At 39.4% G+C, this 22,527-nt stretch overlaps 1 protein-coding gene across 1 annotated transcript; it reads left to right on the top strand.

The window, feature by feature from the left end:
- The first annotated feature begins 1,057 nt into the window (after window positions 1-1,057).
- Window positions 1,058-22,118, top strand: gipc3 (GIPC PDZ domain containing family member 3). The gene is given in 6 exon segments (NM_001103032.1): window positions 1,058-1,315; window positions 6,228-6,413; window positions 9,804-9,984; window positions 14,313-14,425; window positions 16,004-16,085; window positions 20,773-22,118. Coding segments are annotated over 6 exon segments (957 nt in total). The 5' UTR covers window positions 1,058-1,063; the 3' UTR covers window positions 20,916-22,118.
- The last annotated feature ends 409 nt before the right edge of the window (window positions 22,119-22,527 follow it).

Raw genomic sequence — 22,527 nt, 5'->3', positions numbered from 1 at the left:
ACTTAGGTTATAGGTTTGAATCAAAAGGTGGGTTTAAAGGAACAGTAACACCAAAAATTTAGGGGAGCACCAAAGCCACTATTTTAAGATTTAGCCAAATACCGAACCAAATTCTAATTTGCATATGCAAATCAGGATAACAAAGGGTTGAAGAAAAAAAAAAAAAGTTGTGTGTTGCTTCAGAAATGCTATTATAGTTTACAGAAAAGCTGCTAAAATTATTGATGCACCAAATCCATTATTTTGGGATTTTGCCAAATCCTTCATGAAAGATTCAGCTGAATACTGGACTGAATCCGAATCCTAATTCGCCTATGCAAATTAGGTAACAGAAGGTTTTAAGAGAACTGCGTGCTGAAAATTTTTGAACTTCCATGTTAATGTGACAAAAAGTCACATGGATTCAGCCAAATCTGAATCCTACTGAAAAAGGCAGAATCTTAGCCGAATCCCAGCCAAATCTCGAACCTAATCCTGGATTTGGTGCATCCCTACTAAAAATTGGATGTTTATTATTTTAAAAGTTAACTTGAAGAAGAAATAGCCCTTTAACAAGCTCCTTATTCATGTTTGACAAAGGAAACTGCAGTCTCTGGGAAGTTTATTTATTTCTATAGCAGAGGTAGACTGCCATGTTAGTTGCTTGTAGTCAGCATATTATGCAGCCTGTGCTCTAGCCACTTAAGGCATAAGGTTAAGGCATAGTTGTCTAATTGGTGGATACAGTAACATCCCAAGTGAGAACATCTTTCCATGTGCAAAGCAAAGAAAATTGATTTAATATATGCTTCTACTTTGTCTTTTATCCCATGGGATTAGAACTGACAGTCTTGCTGGGTAACCTGAGTTGTTGGATAACAATTTCCTGCAGTGTATACCTCACTTGGTGTCTCTTTACAAGGTGTACACTTCAAAGGGAGCAAGCCATCATCTATTATTTATCTTTCTGAGCCTGACAGTCATTGTGTCCCTAACATACACACCCCTTCCTGGCAAGGGAAGGATGCTGCGCAGCTCAGGAAAGAGAGCCAAAAAGGGGACACAACAATTAGAGGCAGGCTTCATGGAGAACGGCGTGGCTCCTGAGCAGAAAGAATCCAAAAGGGAAGCACAGAGGAATAAAGAAGGGGCAGAAAATGTGCCAGCTGCTCCAGCACAAAGCCAGCCAACACCACACCCTCCCCGGATTAGACCAAGGTTGGTGTTTCACACTCAGCTGGCACATGGCAGCTCAACAGAAAAGATTGAAGGCTTTACCAATGTCAAGGAGCTTTATGCTAAAATTGCAGAGGTGTTTAACATCTCTCCAACAGAGGTAAGAATTTAATGGAATTAAAAAATAATCAAAAGAAGCAATATAAAGTTTAGGTTTACTTATTTGCTACTGCACACAATACAGCTGTGTATGGAAGTTGGATATGTGTGCTGTTTCTTTTAAAATTCAGATTACTAGTGCTGAGCACAGAGATATGGGTATTACAATCAGGTATATTAAAATTCCTAGTGCAGCTCACAAGGAAGTTGCTTAGTAATCTTGTGACAAATGCCGTAAAGAGGAAGAAATAGAAACTCTCTTTAATTATTCAACATTGCACCAAGTAATTGTATCACAAAAGAAAGTCTTTTATTACTAATGGGAGATAGTATTTCTGTTATGTCCACTCAACTTTTATACAATTTATGTCAGGGATGCCAAACCTATGGCCTAAATCTGTTATATAATAAAAATCACAGAATCCTCAGCTGGCAGCACATCTGATAAAGAGAATTTATAAGTGTACTGTTAAAGATTGTGTCATAAGAACTAAAATATTGTCAAGCTGTAACATCACTTAGGACAGAGGGTTCATTTATGATTGCAAGTATAATAAGCAAAGGATAATTCTGCAATCACCATGTTTTTTTCAAGAACTTGCTTTTATAAATGATCCCTCAGATCTCTTAAGACAAATGTATTAAGACACAGATTACAATAAGTAAGATTGTATATGGTGCTTCTTTTAGTTGTTTTAACCCTTTCACTGCCAGCCGTTTTGGTCAAAGCGGAACTTCTACTGCCAGACAGTTTTCGAACATTTTGCACTTTAGGGGCCTTTCCTCGGGGGGACTTTTAGTTTACCCAGGAAAACTATATATTGTTTTTTTCAGGACAACCTAAGCTTTCAAAATATGGTGTAATTTTGGTGTAATTCCAATTCTGTAACAAGATATAGGCTTTTAAAAAATTTAAAAAAAAATCATATTTTCCATAATATAAACACACATACCAGAAACAAAAATAATTTTATGCACAAAAATACAACTGATTTGGAAAGTCCCATGTCTCCTGAACATGCCAATACCAAATATATATAGTTTTATGGAGATTTCTCACTTGTATAGGTCAAAAACTCCCAGCAGTACACTACCAAATTTCCAAAGCACTGCTTCAGAAAGCTGCATACTTTAGGTTTCTAGGCCAAAACTTAAACTAACAGAAGGTTTATCCCAGAAAATTACACATTTATGGAAAGAACAGATTCTGGGGAATCCAGAGTAGGCACAACTGTCTGTCTACTCCAAACTATCAAGTCACAATGCTTTCCTAAAGTTATAGGTTTTTATCAAAATTTGTGAAGTTTTTAACAAATCCCTTCAAAGCTTCCAGTCTATAGTATCTTATCTCCTACAGGTCATGAAGTAACCAAATAAAACACCCTAAATATGAACGCCAGGGGTCCACTGAACAGTTTGATGCCAAATATGTATGGGTTTACCTAAGTATGTAGCATGTAGGGTCCCCAATGTGAACATACCCCCTAATGATCTATCATTTCTGTCATTTCAGCTCCTGCAAAATCAACACATTTACATCATTATATCTGGGATAAAGCTAGTAAAAAGTACGTTCACCCCAAATGTCATATATTTTTGGAAAGTACACATTCCCCTGAATTCAAAATGGGTACCCATGTCTTTCTACTCCAAAGTACCAAGCCACAAAGCTTTCCTAAAGCTGGCAATTTTGATGACATTTCCAAAAATCCCCTCAAAGTTTCCACTTTGCAGCATCTTATCTCCTACATAGCATTAGGTACCAAGATAAAACACCCTAAATGTGAACGCCAGGGGTCCACTGAACAGTTTGACGCCCAATATGTATAGGTTTACCTAAGTATGTGGCATGTAGGGGCCCCAATGTGAACATACCCCCATATGATCTATCATTTCTGTCATTTCAGTTCCTGCAAAATCAACACATTTACATCATTATATGTGGGATAAAGCTAGTAAAAAGTACGTTCACCCCAGAAAGTCATATATTTTTGGAAAGGACGCATTCCTCTGAATTCAAAATGGGTACCCATGTCTATCTACTCCAAAGTACCAAGCCGCAAAGCTTTCCTAAAGCTGCCAATTTTGATGACATTTCCAAAAATCCCCTCAAAGCTTCCACTTTGCAGCATCTTATCTCCCTAAATTTGAAGGCCAGGGGTCCACTGAACAGTTTGATGCCCAATATGTATAGGGCCCCAATGGGAACATACCCCCCATATGATGTGTCATTTCAGAAAATCAACACATTTACATCCTTTATGTGGGATAATACTACAAAAAAGTACACTCACCCCAGAAAGCCATATATTTTTGGAAAGTACACATTCGCTCGAATCTATAATGGGTACATATTTCCTTTTACTCCAAAGTACCAAGCCATAAAGCTTTCCTAAGTTTGCCAATTTTTTTTGTTTTTGCCAATATTTCAGAAAATCGCCTAAAAATGTTGCAGTTTGCCGCATTTATCTCACACAATTTCCTGTATACAATGGCAAATCACCCCAAATAGGAACACCAGAGGTCTACTGAACAGTTTGATGCCCACTATGCATAGATATAACAAAGTCTGTGGTATGTACTGACCCCAAAATGAAAATAGGGCATATGGATTTCTCGCCTGCTAACTCAGCTTTTGCACACAGAGCCCCCTGTAAAAGCACACTTACCTGTCCAGAAGCAGGGATCGCATGGCTGGTCGTCCTGCTACAGTCCTGGTCAGTGCGCTGGCGCTTGGGGGGAAACAGGAAGCAGGAAGTGGGGAGCAAGCAGTAGACGCGATGTGATCACGTCTGCTGCTTGTAGGTCGGTCCTGCGACGATCGCGTCACAGGACCGGCATGACAGCCCCCCTTGGCTCGTTGCCCATGCACATGCCGCTTCTGCAGAGAGAATCTTTATCTGCCAAACGACATATGGCGCACGTCGTTGGCAGATAAAGCCTTGTCCTGCAATGACGTACGCCATACATCGTTGGCAGTTAGAGGGTTAAAAGAAGTTTGTGCAAGCATACTCCTAAATAATGCAAGCCTGTATATTAACCCAAAGAACATCCTGAATTATAGTGTTCAGTAATTAGTATATGGCTACAAGAGATACAGGTATTTGTAGTTAACAATTTGAGGGTTGCATGTTGGATATCCCAGTACATTTTCATGCAACAATGAAATCATATATGACACAAAATATAAAATTTTGTCAAAACAAAGAAACTTAACAAACTACAATGGAAATGTAGTACAATTTATGTATTGATGTTCTGCAAGCCCTTTAGCAGTGTAAACCTGTGGCTGTAAAATGCCCTCAGTAGCTCCATATCTTTTTTTTTAATTCACAGAAAATGCTCTGTGCTGCTGTCAGTTTCCTGAGCTTAGGGAACGGTTTGAATAAAGATATCTAAGCACTTTTGCATAGTTCTATAGATCTCTAAGAAATAGAGATTTTTTCATTTTGAAAGGTGGAGGAAGAGGAATTAAGGGGTGTAATTAAATGATAGGGGGTAGTAAGACAGCAGGGTGTAACTACCATCCAGAAGACAGCAATCACTGCCTAAAAAGAGAATGAAAGCCAACTATGAAATGCAGTAAACTTTCCTCCTCTCAAACCTAACTAGTGAACTCAGTTCATACAGCCCTATACCAAACAACAGTTGTGGCTATCAGTTTTGTTCAGCCAGTTGCAGGTAGACCTATAAACAAAGGCTAATAATTGGTTGACAAGGGTTACTAGCCAGGTACATTGGAAAAATATTAATTATTGGAAAATAAGCCTGGCTGGCTAGCTACTGTAAGCAAGTGAACACCCAGATGTTATGTGTGTGTTGGCTGAGAAAGGGACATGTGGCACAGGAGTATAATTGTGCAGGGCTTCTTCTTTCTATAAAATAATTCTGAAGCTTCATTTTTGGTATAAAAGTGTAAGGACATACATAAAGTAAAGTCAGGTTAATACAAACAAAATACGATTTGGAATTATTTCTTAGGGTGACAGGTCTCTAAAACATTGGTGCATCAGGAATAGTGATCCTGTTTAGCCTCTGTTGGAAATAATAAAATAGTCAAACAGTCAAGTCAAAACAGAATGAAAAAGGGCATAAAGCAAAAATAGGAGAGAAAATGGGGGTGACAGAATGAAGAGAGCATGGAGAATTGGTATGGAAAAAGACCAGATATGAAAAGAGAAGAAATGGAATGCTATCATACAAATGTAGAAGAGAGGAGTAACAAAAGAGAAAAAGCAACTGCTGTATTATGTGTGAGCATTCAAAACTGTTGGTACTGTATGTGCTGGTGTAATAACTTGTATGCTTGAGTACAAACTTACAGTTCACTTCTGATGCCAACTTATAAATCAAATATTTAAAAAATTAAAATAAAAACTGTCTAACTTTCAGCCAACTCTCAGTCCATGTTTATGTAGCTTTCCCAAGGCCAACCGTCTTTAGTTTATAAAGCAATTCTTTTTGTGGCACTGTATCAAATGCCTTTGCAAGATCATATTAGATCATGATATTATGAAGCCATTAAAATAGTGTACATAAAGTATTTTTTTTCTCAACTAACACAATAGAAAAGGCTTTAGAATTATTTCTTAGGGTGTCTGATTGATTTCCTCTTTCTCAGTGGTTTGTTGATTTGTGATTACTAGGGATCAATTAATCTATTCTTAGTAACCATGCAGAAGTTTGAAGGAATGACAAAGATGAATAAAAAAGGAAAAGTTGGTTAATTAAAATTAACAATAATATTGTAGTTTTACAGAGCTATAGTTTTTAGCTAATGGGGTCAGTGAGCCCTGAACTGAAAGACATAAATATACAGAAAGATTGAATAATTGCTCAGAACTAGGCATACTATAAGGCACTATTTATACTTTAATTGCATTAATATTATGACTTTTTTTTTTTTTTTTTAGATCTTGTTTTGTACTTTGAATACGCACAAAGTAGACATGCAGAAGTTGTTGGGTGGCCAAATTGGGCTGGAGGATTTTATCTTCGCTCACGTCAGAGGTGAAACAAAAGAGGTAGAGATAACCAAGACTGAAGATGCCCTAGGCCTAACCATCACTGACAATGGGGCTGGATATGCTTTTATTAAGGTGACACTTTCTAATATCAACACACAGTACATGAACAGCTTTTTCATGGTTTTAAATATATTGCCTACCTCTCGCTGTAGATCCTACTAGAGTTGGTTTATCCCTGTGTGAGGCTACAATTCTGTTGTAGAAATACAAATCTGTCTCTTATATTGCTTGAGGCCTGCAAGTGTCATATTAGGAGAGCCCCTATTTTCCTATCAGTGGCCTTTACTATTTGGAATTTTAGCTTCCGTCAGACTCAACATTTTTGCTGCATGTTGGGGGGTTAGATATACTGTATCTAAAACATACATTTAAACAGAATGAAGCTATTGCTCAGTAAAATAAAAAACCCAAAGAGGTCACCTTTGGCCTCATCCCAAGCATCTAGTCCAAAGCAAGTTGGATGATTTTAGCATCTAGTATCTTGACCCATTTTTTCTAATGGTGTTGAGGAAGGTAACATAAATATTAATATAGTAACATAGGTTGAAAAAGACACTGGCCCATCATGTTCACCTCTTTATGTCTAAGTTAAAGCGGTCTAATTTCTAGTTGATCCAGAGGAAGGCAAAAAGCCTCTCCAATTTGCCTCAGAGAGTAGAAAGTTTTCTTTTTGACTCTAAGATGCGGATGGATCCAGTCCCTGGATCATCTTGTACTAAGAGAATTCCACAACTTCACAGCTTTCAATGTGAAAATATATTTTCAAATTTCAAGATGGAACCTCCTTTCTTCTAAATGGAGTGGGTGTGCTTGTGTCAGTTGGAAGGTCCTACTGGTGAAAATAAAAGCATCAGATAATTTATTGTATTGTCCTTATAAATTGGGCTGCATAGTTTTGTGTTGTCTTCAAACACTGATACATTACTTAGAATGCCATTAATGCCAACAAGTAATTAATGAAAAAGTTAAATAAAAGTGGACCCAATACAGAACCATGCAGCACCCCTCTAAGAATCCTTCTCCAAGTAGAGAATGTACCATTGCAAACCAACCCTCTGCACAAAAAAGACTTGAATGTTATACTTAAAGACACCAGACACTAACTTTCTGTGGAGGAAACAGGCTGCAGCGCTTTTAAATACACTTAAGAATTTTTTAAACATTCTCTACCAGCATCTGCTCTACTTATAGGAACATTTTACCTTATTCCTAACATCTGAAGTTGGTTTTCACTATTATTTTTATAGCTTTTGCCTTCCTCTTTGTCTAGCTTTCAAATTAGGGTCACTACCAAAAATTATTGCTCTGTGGGGCTTTTATTTTATTGTAAGGGCTCTGGTACACGGGGAGATTAGTCGCCCGCGGCAAAACTCCCTGCTCGCGGGCGACTAATCTCCCCGAGTTGCCTTCCCTCTGCCATCCCACCGGCGAACATGTAAGTCGCCGGCGGGATGGCAGACGCGGCGGCGCGATTTCGCGCAAATTTCCCGAAATCGCGCCGCCGCGTCTGCCATCCCGCCGGCGACTTACATGTTCGCCGGTGGGATGGCAGAGGGAAGGCAACTCGGGGAGATTAGTCGCCCGCGAGCAGGGAGTTTTGCCGCGGGCGACTAATCTCCCCGTGTACCAGAGCCCTAAATGTTACTTTTTTAAAACAAATCTTTCTATTAGGGTGAAGACACAGAGCAACTTAGTAGCAGCTACTTGTCACAGCTACTAAAAGCCAGAAAATACCCTGCCTTAGACAATACTGAAAATTACCTCTGCTAAACACACACAGAGACACAATTATCAGTAAATGATCAGCATTGTCTATTTTTGTAGCCGTGACAAGTAGCAAGTAGGGCATTGGCACACAGGGAGATTAGTTGCTCACAATAAATCTTCACTATTGCGGGCAACTAATCTTCCCGAAATGCCATCCCACCGGCAAGAATGTAAATCACCGGTGGGGTGGCTTACCCTTTGCTTCGGGCGACTTCGGAAAACCGAAGCAACGTGTATGCTATCCCACTGGCGATCAGGGCCGGAATTAGGGGTAGGCAGATTAGGCGCCTGCCTAGGGTACAATCACTGGGGGGTGCACATCAAAGGGGAAATAATTTTTTTTTTTTTTACTAGTAGGGTTTTATTAGTTAGCTTTGCCTTTAATATACCGCCGCCCCCAACCTTCCTCTGGCATGATGTGTGACTTGTATTCGGGATGCACATGCGCCTTATTCAAACAAGGGTACAGAAGCGATGAGGGAGAGAAGTTTTGGGGTGCTGCAGTGTGTGGGTGTGCCGTGTCGCGCAGCGAAAACCTGAGGCACGAGCAGGACCTGGCTGGAAGTTCTCTGACACTGCAGGCTGCTGGTACAGGAAGGGGGGCAATTCTTGATTGCTGCTGCTGGCACAGGTACATATGATTTGGGGGCAAAATATACAGATTTTGGGCACAATTTCGATTGACTGCCTGCTAGCATATATACAGATTGGGGGCAAATTGGGCAATATGAGGGATTGGCTGCTACTGGCACAGTTACAGATGGGGCAATATGTTGGGTGCTGGCACAGGTACAGATAGGGGCAATATGAGGGATTGGCTGCTGCTGGCACAGGTACAGATGGGGGCAGCAATATGAGGGATTGTCTGCTGCTGGCACAGGTACAGGTGGGGGGCAATATGAGGGATTGGCTGCTGCTGGCACAGTACAGATGGGGGGCAAAATGAGGGATTGGCTGCTGCTGGCACAGTACAGACGGGGGGCAATATGAGGGATTGGCTGCTGCTGTATTATCTAAAATGCTGAAAAAAAGAGATAAAATAAAATTGAAACCATATAATGGTAAGGTGGGAATGCGAGGCGGGGGGCTCTAATACCTTGGCCCGGCCCTGCTGGCGATTTACATTCTTGCCGATGGGATGACATTTCGGGCCACCTATGCATGCTAACATAAACTTCCACCACAAGACCATAAGTGCTGCAACCCATTTTATTTTTTATAAATTGTATTTATTCATAACAAGGGTGGGTAAGCAGTGTCTTCCAGCCTGGTCTGTGATGTCTTGAGCCTACTGTGGAGCGCTTCGGGAGTTGGTATTTATACACCCTGCAGTTTACTTGCTAATTGCAGTTCACCAACATGGGAGACCCTTAGGGTGAATATCCTTTCTCTAAAACAATGTATATTTTATGCAAAAAATGCAATCAGAAATTAACTCCAGGCTTGTTTTTGCAGTCTCTCTCTCTGAATTACATCATGGAACTTTGTATAGCTGTTTATGCTGTTTAAACAGTTTTCAAAGAAAAGTCAACTTAGTTAATATTTCCTGTATAATAAACAGTTATTTTAGGAATAACAAAACATGATTATGCATTAATAGAAAACAGAAAAGTCATGCTTTTGTATTTGTTTAATAATTTTGTGTTTTATCACCATTTGGCATCTGGTTAACATGCTAACCCTTTATATATCCAGAGGATTAAGGAAGGCAGCATTACCGACAGACTGAAAATTGTGAATGTGGGTGACATCATAGAAGCCATAAATGATCAGACTATTGTGGGATGCCGGCACTATGAAGTTGCCAAGATGTTGAGAGAGCTTCCAAAATCAGAGACATTCACCCTGCGACTGGTCCACCCAAAGCGTGCTTTTGGTGAGTCCTTTAAATAGATTATATACCTACATATTCACAGTTTGTGTGTATTAAAACTTGCGTATTAGGGATGTTTCAAAATAATATTCCAATGAAGTTTATTCACCTCAGTTTAACATACCCTAGGGAATGTGTAGGAGTGTGACATACCAGCAGAGTGGAAGTTTACAGTTTACAGTTAATTGAAGCATTTCTGACAAACTGTTTGTACTTGTAGTGCTATAAATGATGGGGCTAAATAGGAGTCATTCTGCTAAAGGGATAGTTCACCAAACTAGAGAGCTGCTGAACAAAAAGTTAAATTCATTAAAAACTATAATAATAAAATAATAATGCAAATAATAAAAATTGCAAATTGTCTCATGATAGCACTCTCTTAAGTAATTCTAAAAATCGGTTGAAGTCCCTAGTAAAGAGGAAACCTGAATTAGGTCAGAAGCAAAGCCAGTTGCTGGGGTTAGCCCTAGGTACTGTAGCAGCAGGTATAACGGGCTGTGAAGATTGAGAAGTAAAGGCTCTAGAAAGAAATGGATGGTGGGTCAGAGCCCCAGTGATTCCCATCAGTACAAGGATACTGAGTGGCTAGGGAATAGGGGTAGATATAGAGTTCACACTGGAAGTATCTAAACATGTATGGAGTTGCATGTGATATATTTTTCAAGTCAACACTGTTTGTCTTAAATGTTATTAATTCGTTAAGGCTTTAAAATATACTTAAAGAAGAAGGAAAGTTAAAAATCACTGTAAATGTTAGGCACCCCCCAGTGATTGTAATCGCTTACCTTTAACCCAGGGCTGGTGCTCTTGTTAAGAGAAAACAAGAGCCAGCAATCCTCTTCCTTCATCTTTCTTTGTGCCTTTGTGCATGCGCAGTAAAGTGAAAAGCTTTTTCACTCTACTGCACATGTGTGGGCCGCAGGATCCAGAAGATAGAAGAGAGAAGGAAGAGGATTGCTGGCTCGCAGCTACCCTGGTCTAGAGCAGTTTTCTCCTAACAAGAGTACCAGCCTGGGGTAAAAGGTAAGTGATTACAATCACTGTGGGGTGCCTAACATTTGAAACCCCCCAGTGGTTTTTACCTTTCCTTCTTCATTAAATACATTGATTCTGTATGGAAGGCACCCCAATATCCACATATAGCAGAAGCACTCCAGGGATGCATTGATTAAATGCATTGATTCTGTATGGAAGGCACCCCAATATCCCCATATAGTAGAAGCACTTCAGGGATGAAGCTTACACTTCCTCCAGTCAGTGAGATCCCTCTCTAATAAGTATTGATGGACTTATGAAGAGGCCATTCTTTTATAATACTCACTTCTATTAACACTGTGCATGTACAGTACTGTCCAACTTTTTACTTTGAAATTAGCTTTTTAACAACTTTTTTAATACTTCGGAATTAGCTACATTCACTTTGAAATGTTTTGCCAAATATTGCAAAATCTGCAATTATATCATGGGACATGCCTTTCCTGGCCAAATCCAGCTAAACATTTTGTGCTAATTTTACACAATTCAACTAATGTCAGCCAAGGACTCAGGGCTGATGGGCCCCCTTTACCCCCCTATACTTATGTTTCTTTTGGTCAGGGCTCAGCTGCACAAAGCAAGTTAAAAACTGTTGAGCCACCTGAGACTTTAGTTTGTAAACTCATGAGAGCTCTGATCTCAGGTTTATTCTGTAAGCCTTGATTGTTAAATAAGTGCAAGGATGATTATGAGACTGATTTTTATAAAGTAATGTAAAGTATTTAATAATTTGCTAGTGCTGTATAGATAAATGCTGATGATGATGGCACTAACCTTGCCACAAGGCAAAAATGTCCCTTACTAGCTTCTAAAGTTAATGGCATGGCATTTCAGTCTGAAGCTTATGCTGCCATCTGCCAATAACTTTAATGGCTGCCACCAAAAACAAAGGTTACTTACCATGATTACTTGTAATTAGGATTGCCATCTGTCCATTTTTTTTCGAAAGGGCTGTCCGGGTAAAATTGCCAGCCTGGTTTTCCCAGTTTGGACATCAACAGCCCATACATATGATGTCACGTCGCCTCCCCCAACCCAGAGACATGCACGCCGGAAGGTGGCAACCCTATTGTAATCTACACACATAGAGCGTCACTTGTGTTAATTGAAACCATAGGTATAACAACCAGGGGCCATGCTGCCATGAGTCAAGATGAGAACTTTGAAGTGGAAGCACTCCAGAAGTTACCAGGGACAGCAAAGAGCCACTTCTGGTAACTTTAAGTTAACATTTCCAGTTATAAAATTGCTCTTCTAGTGCAGAGTGCAATTGCGCTCTCTGCAGTTGCAATCTAGGCCGCCCTGGCCCCTCTCCAGTGCTGGAAAGGTAAGGGCTGGAGGGTGAAGGGGGCAGCATTTGAAAAGCCAACTCAGGGCAACACAGGTTGCAGAATCGCCCCTGATTAAAACATAATATTCAAAGTAATCCCTTAAACAAGGTGACCACTAGGGGTCAATATACTCATATCTGTATAGAGATATGAAAATAAATAATTTATATAGTGCAGCATATTTCAAAGCACTTTACATAGAATATACATCATTAAAAAAATAGATAACATCAATCTTGTTGCAACTAACATAGATTTTAGTTTAGAAAAATGTAAAAAATAAGCTGACATAAATAAGCCATCTTAACTGCTGACAGGAGCTGATAATCGAGTGTTATTTGGTCTTCATAAAGCACAGACAGCTCTATGAAAGCAGAACTTTTAAAAGTTAAGTATATTCGGAAAAAAGATACCTGCAATATCTTAGAGAAGCAAACGTTGCACTCACAAGAAGAGATGATACCAAGCTTTGTTAATTTCTTGTGATAGCAGTGGCTTGACTATAGAAAGAGGAGCAAAAGCAATACTTGAAAGGGCTTAGGTGGACCCAGAGAGAAATGTGCATGTATTATAACACCAGGTTTATCCCTGTGGGCCTGTGCATTTCAGGTTGTTATTCACTTTGGAGGGGAGGCCAAAAAGTACCGTTGTTTAATTATTATGCTTTATTTATATGCTCTGACATGCTGTGCAGCACTTTAGAAAGATTGTTAATCATTCACATTGGACCAGCTGGGTCCTGAGTTCACTTCCAGCTTGGCCACTTTCTGCAAGAAGTCTGTTTGTTCTCCCTGTGTTTGTATGGAAGTTTTTTTTTTTTGTTTTTTTTTTAAAAACCTGCTGCTGGCATCACATCAAGCATTTTTCAGAACAAATAAAATAACATAAACAATAACATTTCTCAGTTTCAACATTTGATATGTTGTCTTTGTGCTATTTTCAATTAAATATAGGGTTTAAAGGATTTGCAAAGCACAGGGAAATGGGGTTGTCCAGGTAGGTTATTTGGTCTGTGTGTGTGTGAATGTTGGCATCTAAAGGCAAGTTCCCCTTAAGCTGCTACCATAGGCACTCACTCGGGGGCCTATACAGTAAATATGGCACTATTGACAGGACTAGAACCTGTCACTGATCACACAGGATAGATTTTGGCCTAAAAATGCACACATCTGCATTGAGAAACTGCTTTGAGTACAATTATTGGAATCCTTATTCTTATGCAGTTGCTGCAAAAGATGCTGTTTTTAAGAGATGTTAAAGGCACCCCTATACCCCGCCCCTTTCCCCATTGATTCCAATTGCTAACCTGTTATCTGGAACTGGAGCTCCTTTTCTTCAAAAAAGCACTGGCCGGGGTACTGTTTAGCATGGAGTGATCCCTTCTGTCTTCCAAGGTCTCTTTTCCCAAGGCTTAATGAAAATTGTGAAAATTTTAAATTCCATATCTTAGCACAATTTGCTGCTGTACCTTGATAAATGTACTGTAATGTACATTAATGTAATGTGCTGGATGATGTGTTTTTCAAAACATGTTTTTTATATTGTTTCCTCAAAATATTGTAAGTACAGTTAAACCCATCAGTGTCTGTTGTCGAATGTCACTCCAGGAAAAAAATTATACTAAAAGGCACATTAGGAAATTCTCTGTTATGTCTACAACTGTGGTAGTGCTGAGCAGCTCCTGAGAAAATGAGATGAAATACCCATCAAGAAATTATAATATGTCGTCATAAAATGATTGTAGAGGCCCTTGTCTAGGAAAATCTCAATAACTGAATTACACTTTTCCTTAATCCATAATAAACTTTGTTGTCCCAGTTGAGAAAGAGTTATTTTAATGTACTGAATAAAAATCAGCGACGAGCCTCAATGGCTTCTGCCTGTTAACCTCTGGATAAATGTATCAAGTTGTATGTGCAAATATCATTTTTTCATCCTCAGCTATTCTTTTTCATATTTCCCCAGATATGATTGGACAGAGAGGCAGATCCAGCAAGTGCTCAACTGAAAGTAAAGTGTCAAGTGGTAAAGAAACTCTCCGCCTGCGAAACAAAGGCATGGCCACCGTGGAGGAAGTGGTAGCTATTAATATTTGTACCTGTTTGAAATGGTAGTGGGATGGATTGATGGGCAGTTCCAAATATAAACATAATTTAAGGTGCTCCAATTCTTGTATACCAGAGATCACTGCCTCATGTTTGTGTTTTGCGGGGAATTTTATAGTTTACAAAAGAATTTGCAATTTAGACATTAACAAAGCAACAGCCGAGGATTATTAATATATCCCAGATGTTGAGGTCAGTTGAGATGCTTGCAGCAAGCTTCACTAGTTTCCACTAAAATAAGTTATACTGGCAATTAATAAAGCTTTATCTTATACCAGTATTGTAATGTTTGCCCCACTCGCTTGTTCCCTTACTATCCACAGTGAGCAGCAAAAGGGCATTTAACAGGTCCTGCACCTGTGTGTACATATACATTCTGCATAGTTGCATAAAAACTATTGCAGTCTGTAGCTTACATCTAAATTAATTTCCCAATTATTCATGCAACATGGGATTTTCTGATAGTCTATATTAGTTTATGTTAGCCTGTGTGTAAGGGCCCTTTGGTTTCATCTTGATAGACATTGTTTTGTCTTGTTTTCACTAGCGATACACCAAATTCACTGTTCTGGGATTTGGCCAAACACTGAATTTTTCATGAAAGATTCAGTCGAATACCGAAGGGTTAAAGAGAACCGTGTGCTTCTCACATTTTCTACTTCTGTGTTTATGTGACATGTGATTTTAAGGATTCAGATTTGGTTTGGCCAGGCACATGGATTTCCACATGGAGCATCCCTGTTTTCACCATCATTTATCATGTTACACTATATGGATAATACATTCTGCGGGTGTATTTTTTAATGTATGACACACCATATTTTGCACATTACATAGAACACCTGCTAGTGTTCTAAAGCAATGGGCTAGCAATTCCTTTGATTTGGCCCATAATTAAAAGCAATATTGAAGCTACAATTTGAAAGTTTTAATATACTTAATAAATAAAAGCGTTCTTAACAGGTATCAGCACAACACATACAGAAACTTAAAAAAAGCTACAAGATGGTGTCCAAACTTTCAGATTCACTTTATAGACATGCAAGAACTCATTTGCCACCTGCCAGACAGGTTGCAAAGTGCAAAAATAGGAAACTGTAAACTGGCATGGTTTTGCAATTTTCACCCTGCAGTGTGATGAATACAGCTCTACAAACATTTGGCAGTGCTGTATACAAGAGGGACAGGCTTGGAGAGGCATGAAGGCGTGTTTTTGGATTGTAAGGTCTTATGGGTGGGTCACTTTTCACCTCTTGTATTGGTTATTGTTTGATTTTGTATGTTTTCATGTATGTTTAATACATACATCCATTAATTGTAAAATGCTGCAGAATATGTTGGTGTTTTATAAATAATTGTTAATAATAGTAAATAATAATCCTATCCCACCCACTAACTTGCATGTCATTCAGGCAGCCAGACAGTAATTATACTGTTAATTATTTAGTGTATGCTGTATTTTTATAAAGCATGGAAAAATAGAATTTTTAATTAACACAGTATACAAATATTATTCTGGGAGCCAATATTTTATCTTCACTTATTTTGCAGCCGAGTGAAGTAGAGGAAGAGGCATCATGCAAAGTGGACGACTTGTTAGAAAGCTACATGGGTATCCGAGATGTTGATTTGGGTAAGATGCTACTCATAGTTACACCTTTGAAAAAGGGCATGGAGCCAACCTAGCCCTAGACAGAAACGTTACTATAGCCTCAACAAAATTTGCACAGCAACCCCCACCTATGAAAGGAATCACCAAAATAGACAAAAAGATTGCAGGAGGTAGGTAGAATGGTTGGGCAACACCAAAAAGTATTGCTTGTAGATATCTGAGTTTTTTAAGACTTATATGGTTATACTCAGATAAAGATAAAGATACTGGCACAGAAACTCTGTATTGTTTAGACCTTATAGTCAGAGGTCATTCTTCTTGCCAGAGTCTATGCACGGTAAAAGAACACAACTGTTATCTTCAGTTAATAGCATTTTTAGTGTGAGGTTGTAGTCCTAAAAACACATCTACTGCACTCTTCCATTCTGGACACTGGGCTGACATAGCAGAGGTTCCTTTACTGGACTGTTGTACTAATGCTAGAACTAGTTTACCTTAAGAAGGACATCAATACACAGTTATGCTAAAACAAGGATGCTAAAACAAGGATTATGGTTGGATGCAATGGGATCTTCTGCGTGGTAGAAGAAATGGTTAAATGGTAACCTAGCATCCTCAATAGCTTTCAGGATGTATGTACTATTATAATAATACTCTGTATTAATGGATGCCTCAACTATAGATGTGTGGTTATTATCCTAAATGGTTCTAGTCAGGCCCAGTGGGAACTTAAGGGTCAGGCTCAATTTGAATAAGTTATTTATTCAAATCCAATAGTGACTTACTCACTGTGGGCGAGAATCTTATATCCCTGGAGGATCATAGGAGAATAGATAGGACACTGCCCTAGAAGGGTGTAAGTTGATTATTTTCATTTGTTTTTGTATTTAGCATTTTCTAAATATAACTTAAGTAAAAGAATCTCAAATGCATTTAAATGCACTTTTATATCTCTGAACTCTTCCTATTTGAAGGAGACAGTACTGATTTATAGAACTGAGAAGGAACAGGGTATACAGAAAGTCAGTGGTACAGATCTGGTATATTGGACACAGTTAAAAATATCATACTTTTTTACATCTAATACAACCATTTTGAGATGATACAAAATAATTTAGCAACTGCTACTTGACCAGTTTATTTTACAAACATTCCAAGCATCCTAGCACTAATGTTTATTTTTACAGTCTCCTTTAACATAATGGAAAAATATAGCTCCAAATTTGGCCATACACATATTTTAGTATTTATTGTATATCAGAACCCACCATGTTCAGAAAGCCAGTCTAATGACTGATTATGTGTTAGTATAGCTGCATTACTGGGAATAAAGCTGTTTCCTGAGTTTAAGCTTTTCCTGGAAACAAGCTGCTTTCTTAATATTTTTTTTTCACGGATGGACTATCCAGTTGTAGTGTTTAACATTTAAAGTCGATTAGTTAAAAGAAAAAAATAGACACATTTCCAAAGACACAGAATTAGTGAAGTGCGGGCCAGCCCAAAACCTGCTGGTTGGGTGAATTTGGGCTGACCTCGGCACATCGTTTGCAGGGCGCAGGCGGGTTCGAGTTGAGCTCTTCCGCACGCTCTCCCTGCCAACGACCTAACACTGCCGGCTGTCTCTTCCGGCTTCTAAATTTATAGACGAGTGCCAGCCATGATCCTTTTGTGACGTCATTGTCGGGTGGGTCTATAAATACAGGGTAGATGCTGGATCGGGTACAGTTCGGGTTGGGAGCTGGCAGTTTAGGTGTGGTTCTTCTCATCCCACAAATCACTACACAAAATATACAAATTAGAATATTACAGATTTACTGCACTGCACTAGTTAAGATTGACAAATTATCCACTTATTATATCTGTGTGAGATAGGGACAGAGTCGGACTAGCCCACCAGGATACCAGGAAAACTCCCGGTGGGCCCAGGGGTCAGTGGGCCCTCCTGCTCCTAACCATTTGGCCTACTTCATGGTCATTCCCTATTTCTGAATGGGAAGAGAAAAAATAAATGAAAGAATAGATTCTAGCATGTACTTAAAAATAATAGGATAATAAAGATGCTGAGTGAAGAAAGGACGATAAATATTTTGGAGAGTGGGCCCATGGTTTAAGGTTTTCTGGTGGGCCCCTGGGGTTCCAGTCCGACACTGGATTGGGAGACTTTTATATTGTAGAACCAGCAATGCTTGCTTGATGTTAGCTACAAGCTATGCACAGATTTCTCAAGTTCAGCACTGTGTAGGCTGTGTTCTGTCAATGCAGTTACTGTTCTGAGTGGGCTGCAAACTACAAGGGAACCTGGAGCCAGGTTTTATAATGGAGGCTTTAAAAGACACGTCCATCAGCTTCTAGATGATCCACTGTAAATTCCTTTCTGTTTCTGTTAGGCCAGTTCCTGTACTAATAACAATATTCATGTGTTCCCTTAATTGCTGTATATGCATTCTTACTTCAGAAGATCCATTCTACTATCAAGCATTTTCCTTAAGAAAATGGTTTCAAGCTACACACAAACCTATTTACAATACTTCACAATACTTACCTGAATCCAAGTTGGGTGAATAGGATACAGCAGTACAGTACTATTTTAGTTACATACACAGCAGTGTTGTGTCCCTGTAAATGTTCACCTAACTCACAGTCAATAATAAAGTAAATCCAACTTATCCACACAATTCCTTGTCATTGGCAGTCACTGGCTTTCATAGGAACTGAACTATTTAGGCCCAGAGCTATTTGTTTTCCTGGAAGAACTATGTTTCTTTTCAGACACAAATTTGTTTGTATTTCAGATGCATTGTTCAGTAACAGGCATTTATTTAATGGGAGACGTACTTCCCGTACTTTGGAGCTTTCTGGATAACTGTTTTTTGTATGGTTTTTACTGTAAATAGGGCCACTTTTCAATGTAATAGAAGGGAGAGGTGAAGGGGGCGATGGAGGGCTGTTGTACCCAGGGCCGCCATCAAAAATCACGGGGCCCCTCACAACAAAATTTTCTGGCCACCCCCTCCTCCCACACCCTGCCCCCTAATTGCCCCACCCATCAGTACAAAGGACACACAGACATTGATAGCCAGGGCCCCCTAAAACATTGGTAGCCAGCATCCCCCAGTTACCCCCCCTCCCACGTCCTCCAGCTCCTCCCCCCCAGTACCCTCCAGCTCCACCCCAGAGTCCTTCCCAGCATCCTCCAGCTCCCACCTACCCAAGCATCTTCTGGGTCCCCCCCTGCTCCCACCACCATCCTCCAGCTCCTCCCCAGCGACTTCCTCCGGCTCCCCAGCGACTTCCTCCGGCTCCCCTGCGGCTTACTCCGGCATCCTCCAGCTCCCCCACCAGCAACTTCCTCTGGCTCCCCTCAGCTCCCCCCCTCTCCCCCAGCGACTTCCTCCAGCAACTTCCTCCAGCTTCCCTGCTGCTTCCTCTGGCATCCTCCAGCTCCCCCACCAGCGACTACCTCTGGCTCCCCCCAGCTCCCCCCCCCATCCCCCAGCGACTTCTTCCAGCTCCCCTGCGGCTTCCTCCGGCATCCTCCAGCTCCTTCACCAGTGACTTCCTCCGACTCCCCTGCTGATTCACCCGCTGCATTCTATTGATCTGTGCCCGGCTCTCCGCTGCATCTGCACATTTTATAAGGTTGCGCCCCGTGCGTGCGTAACAAATTTCCCGCTGGCCACCAATGACAGGGCCCGTAGTTCATTAAAGGGGGCTAAAAAAACTGTGTCACGGCCGGGCCCCCTTTAAAGCAACAATTGTCCGGGCCCGGGACATCTGTTCCCCCTGATTGCGGCCCTGGTTATACCTAAAGGGGTTTAGTTCTCCTTTAAACTGGGTATTCCTACAGAACCTTTTATCACATATGCAACATATGGACAACTATTAAAAAGTAAAGGTAGTAAAGGTACAATAGGAACATTTATCCAGTACCTCAAAGTTGTCACAGGGCGTCACCATACTGGAATCTGTTAGAACTGTCACATGCTCAGTGCACTCTGAGAAGCTGTTGAGAAGCTAAGCTTAGGGGTTGTCACAAATTATCAAGCAGAAAATGATGTTTGTCTGTCATAGAAGGTGATGCTACAGGACTTTAAATTTCTGATGTTAATTGCACTGGTTTCAGAGCTGCCATGCAATATAATCTGTATTATTTATTTTTTTTTAGCATCAGGCTGGTAAAAATTATGCCTGATGCTAATGTTATTAATAGGAAAAAATATACAAATAAAGGAAGGCTGGTATTTTTTCTCAGACCCTAGCAGCAGCACAGAACATGTTTAGTGAATAAGCAGAAAAGAAGATGGGGAGCTTCTGATCTTCACTGCTATGGGCTGCCCAAAACATAATATACATTTCTGCCCTACTTCTTTAGTTAAGCTATAGTTCTCCTTTAAGTCTCATGAAATAACACATAAATTATTACCCAAATTTTTTTTTAACTTATCATTGCAGTACCGGCATGATTTAGGCTCATGGCAATAACTCACTTTTGACTATTTGTGATAGTAATGCATATTTTGTCTACAATATGATATGCATGCTAATCTAATAGTTCTTAATTGAGAGGTACCACAGCATAAAAAGTTAAGTGATACCTAAAGAGAAATAACAGAAACGTGTTTGTTAATTTCTTAATGCGCCTTTGATGCATAAAGTATAAGACTCCATACTATTTAAACCTCTATCAAACATGTTAATTCTTCTTTAGCTTCAACGTTGGTTGAGATTGCCAAAGAGAAGCAAAATCCAGAAGAGTTTGGCCGGGGACTGGACTCTGTGTTGGGCGAGTTTGCTTTCCCATCAGAATTTGTTCTAGAGGTGTGGGATGCCATTCATCAGGCAGAAAACTAAATCATTTATTTCATTATTGCACTCTGTCCAGTTTCTTTTGAGACTCACTTTTCACCTTCACAGCGGAAAAGAATCCTTCATGGAATGTATTTTTGTCTGTTGACTGTTCTTTGTTTAACATAGCATAATAACTGTGAAAGGATTAAGCAGCCATTTGAAAGATTAGTGATTCGTGACTCTTTCATGTTCTGAGAATCAACTACAATATAAATTACTAACAGGAATAAAGCAAAAGTCAAGAGATCTAAATTTATATAACATATATAAACAGAATCAAATGTGTTTAGAACACACATGCCTAACAAACTGTGCAATAAAATACCTTGTTTCTTCATTAAGTCTGTTAAAGTAATAGTTAAATTCAGTTAAGCCTAAAATGTATTATTTTCAAGTTTGTAGGATGCCTAGTTTTTCTTAGTGCTCAAAAACTGCACTGTTTTTAACTTATTATTGTTAAGCCCCTGAGCCATTCTGCCCATATAGTTTGTATGAACACACAGGGTATCTGCAACATCCTATTTATGACAGTCCAATCCAAGTTAAGTTATACCACACCACTGCCCCTTTATTACTTTCTGTGTTGCTGCTGTTTCCAAGTCCTGACAGCCAGCACTTTATGTGTAGTATCTCTGCCAAAATAGTCACAGCAATGCAATTACTGGTACATATTAGTACGTGCTGATCCAGACATCATAACCAAGAGTTAAAAGCAGAGGCATTCAGGGAGAGGAATGGCATAACGTAAGTTATAACAGTGCTGTATAGCATCCTGTCTATACAAACTATGGTTCTGGTTCTCTTTTAATCAGATCCCATTCAGTGAAAAGGTAATGTAATACAGTTGCTAAGTTTGTAACTGGTCTGATAAATTACCTGGTACCATATATTGGTCAACTGTTTAAAAGCAAAAACCTGGTTGCTATGGGTAACTAGACCTGGTACAAATGTCACAACTTTTAGGGGAGGAATGACACCATGGGCCTCCATTTATGTTGTTAGCAGCGTTTTTGAGTAATAGTGTTTCCTTAACACAATTTATTTATGCTGTGTCATATCAATGTATTTTTTAATATTGCTGTGGTATTAATGCATTAATCTCAGACACTATTTTTGTGTATTAAGCCTGATGTTTTGAGTTTATTAAAAAATAAATTGTGTCAATTAGCACTGAGAACTGCAAAATAAAACACTGAGTTCAAATTACTTTCCATGTTTAATGTTTTCTCATTCATACTTAAATACAGTACATACTAAAATACTAATTATTTTATATAAAAAGCCACTTATTTACTGATTTATGTTTAATTGGGCATGCGGATAGTGTAACTAAATTGTTTGTGATGCCATATTATGGGAACATTACTTATATATGCTTGGGGGCACAGAATAGTGGCCGGGAGCCCCAGCCAGAAGGTCAGTTAAAGTGATGCAGACACTAAAAATCTACTCTTCAAAATATGAATGTACATTAAAAGTTCCCTATAGGTCATGTTGATCTTTTTTTGCAGATAGGGCTACTTTTGTAAGTCATTGTTACTTGAAGTACCTAAACCTGACTGTTTTGCCAACCTGACTGTCCTTCTAATCATGTCAGTTATAGCTTCTAATGCTA

Source organism: Xenopus tropicalis, chromosome 1, assembly GCF_000004195.4.
Source record: "Xenopus tropicalis strain Nigerian chromosome 1, UCB_Xtro_10.0, whole genome shotgun sequence".
Classification (NCBI taxonomy): Eukaryota; Metazoa; Chordata; class Amphibia; order Anura; family Pipidae; genus Xenopus; species Xenopus tropicalis.
This window is presented reverse-complemented; position numbering and strand designations above follow the sequence as displayed.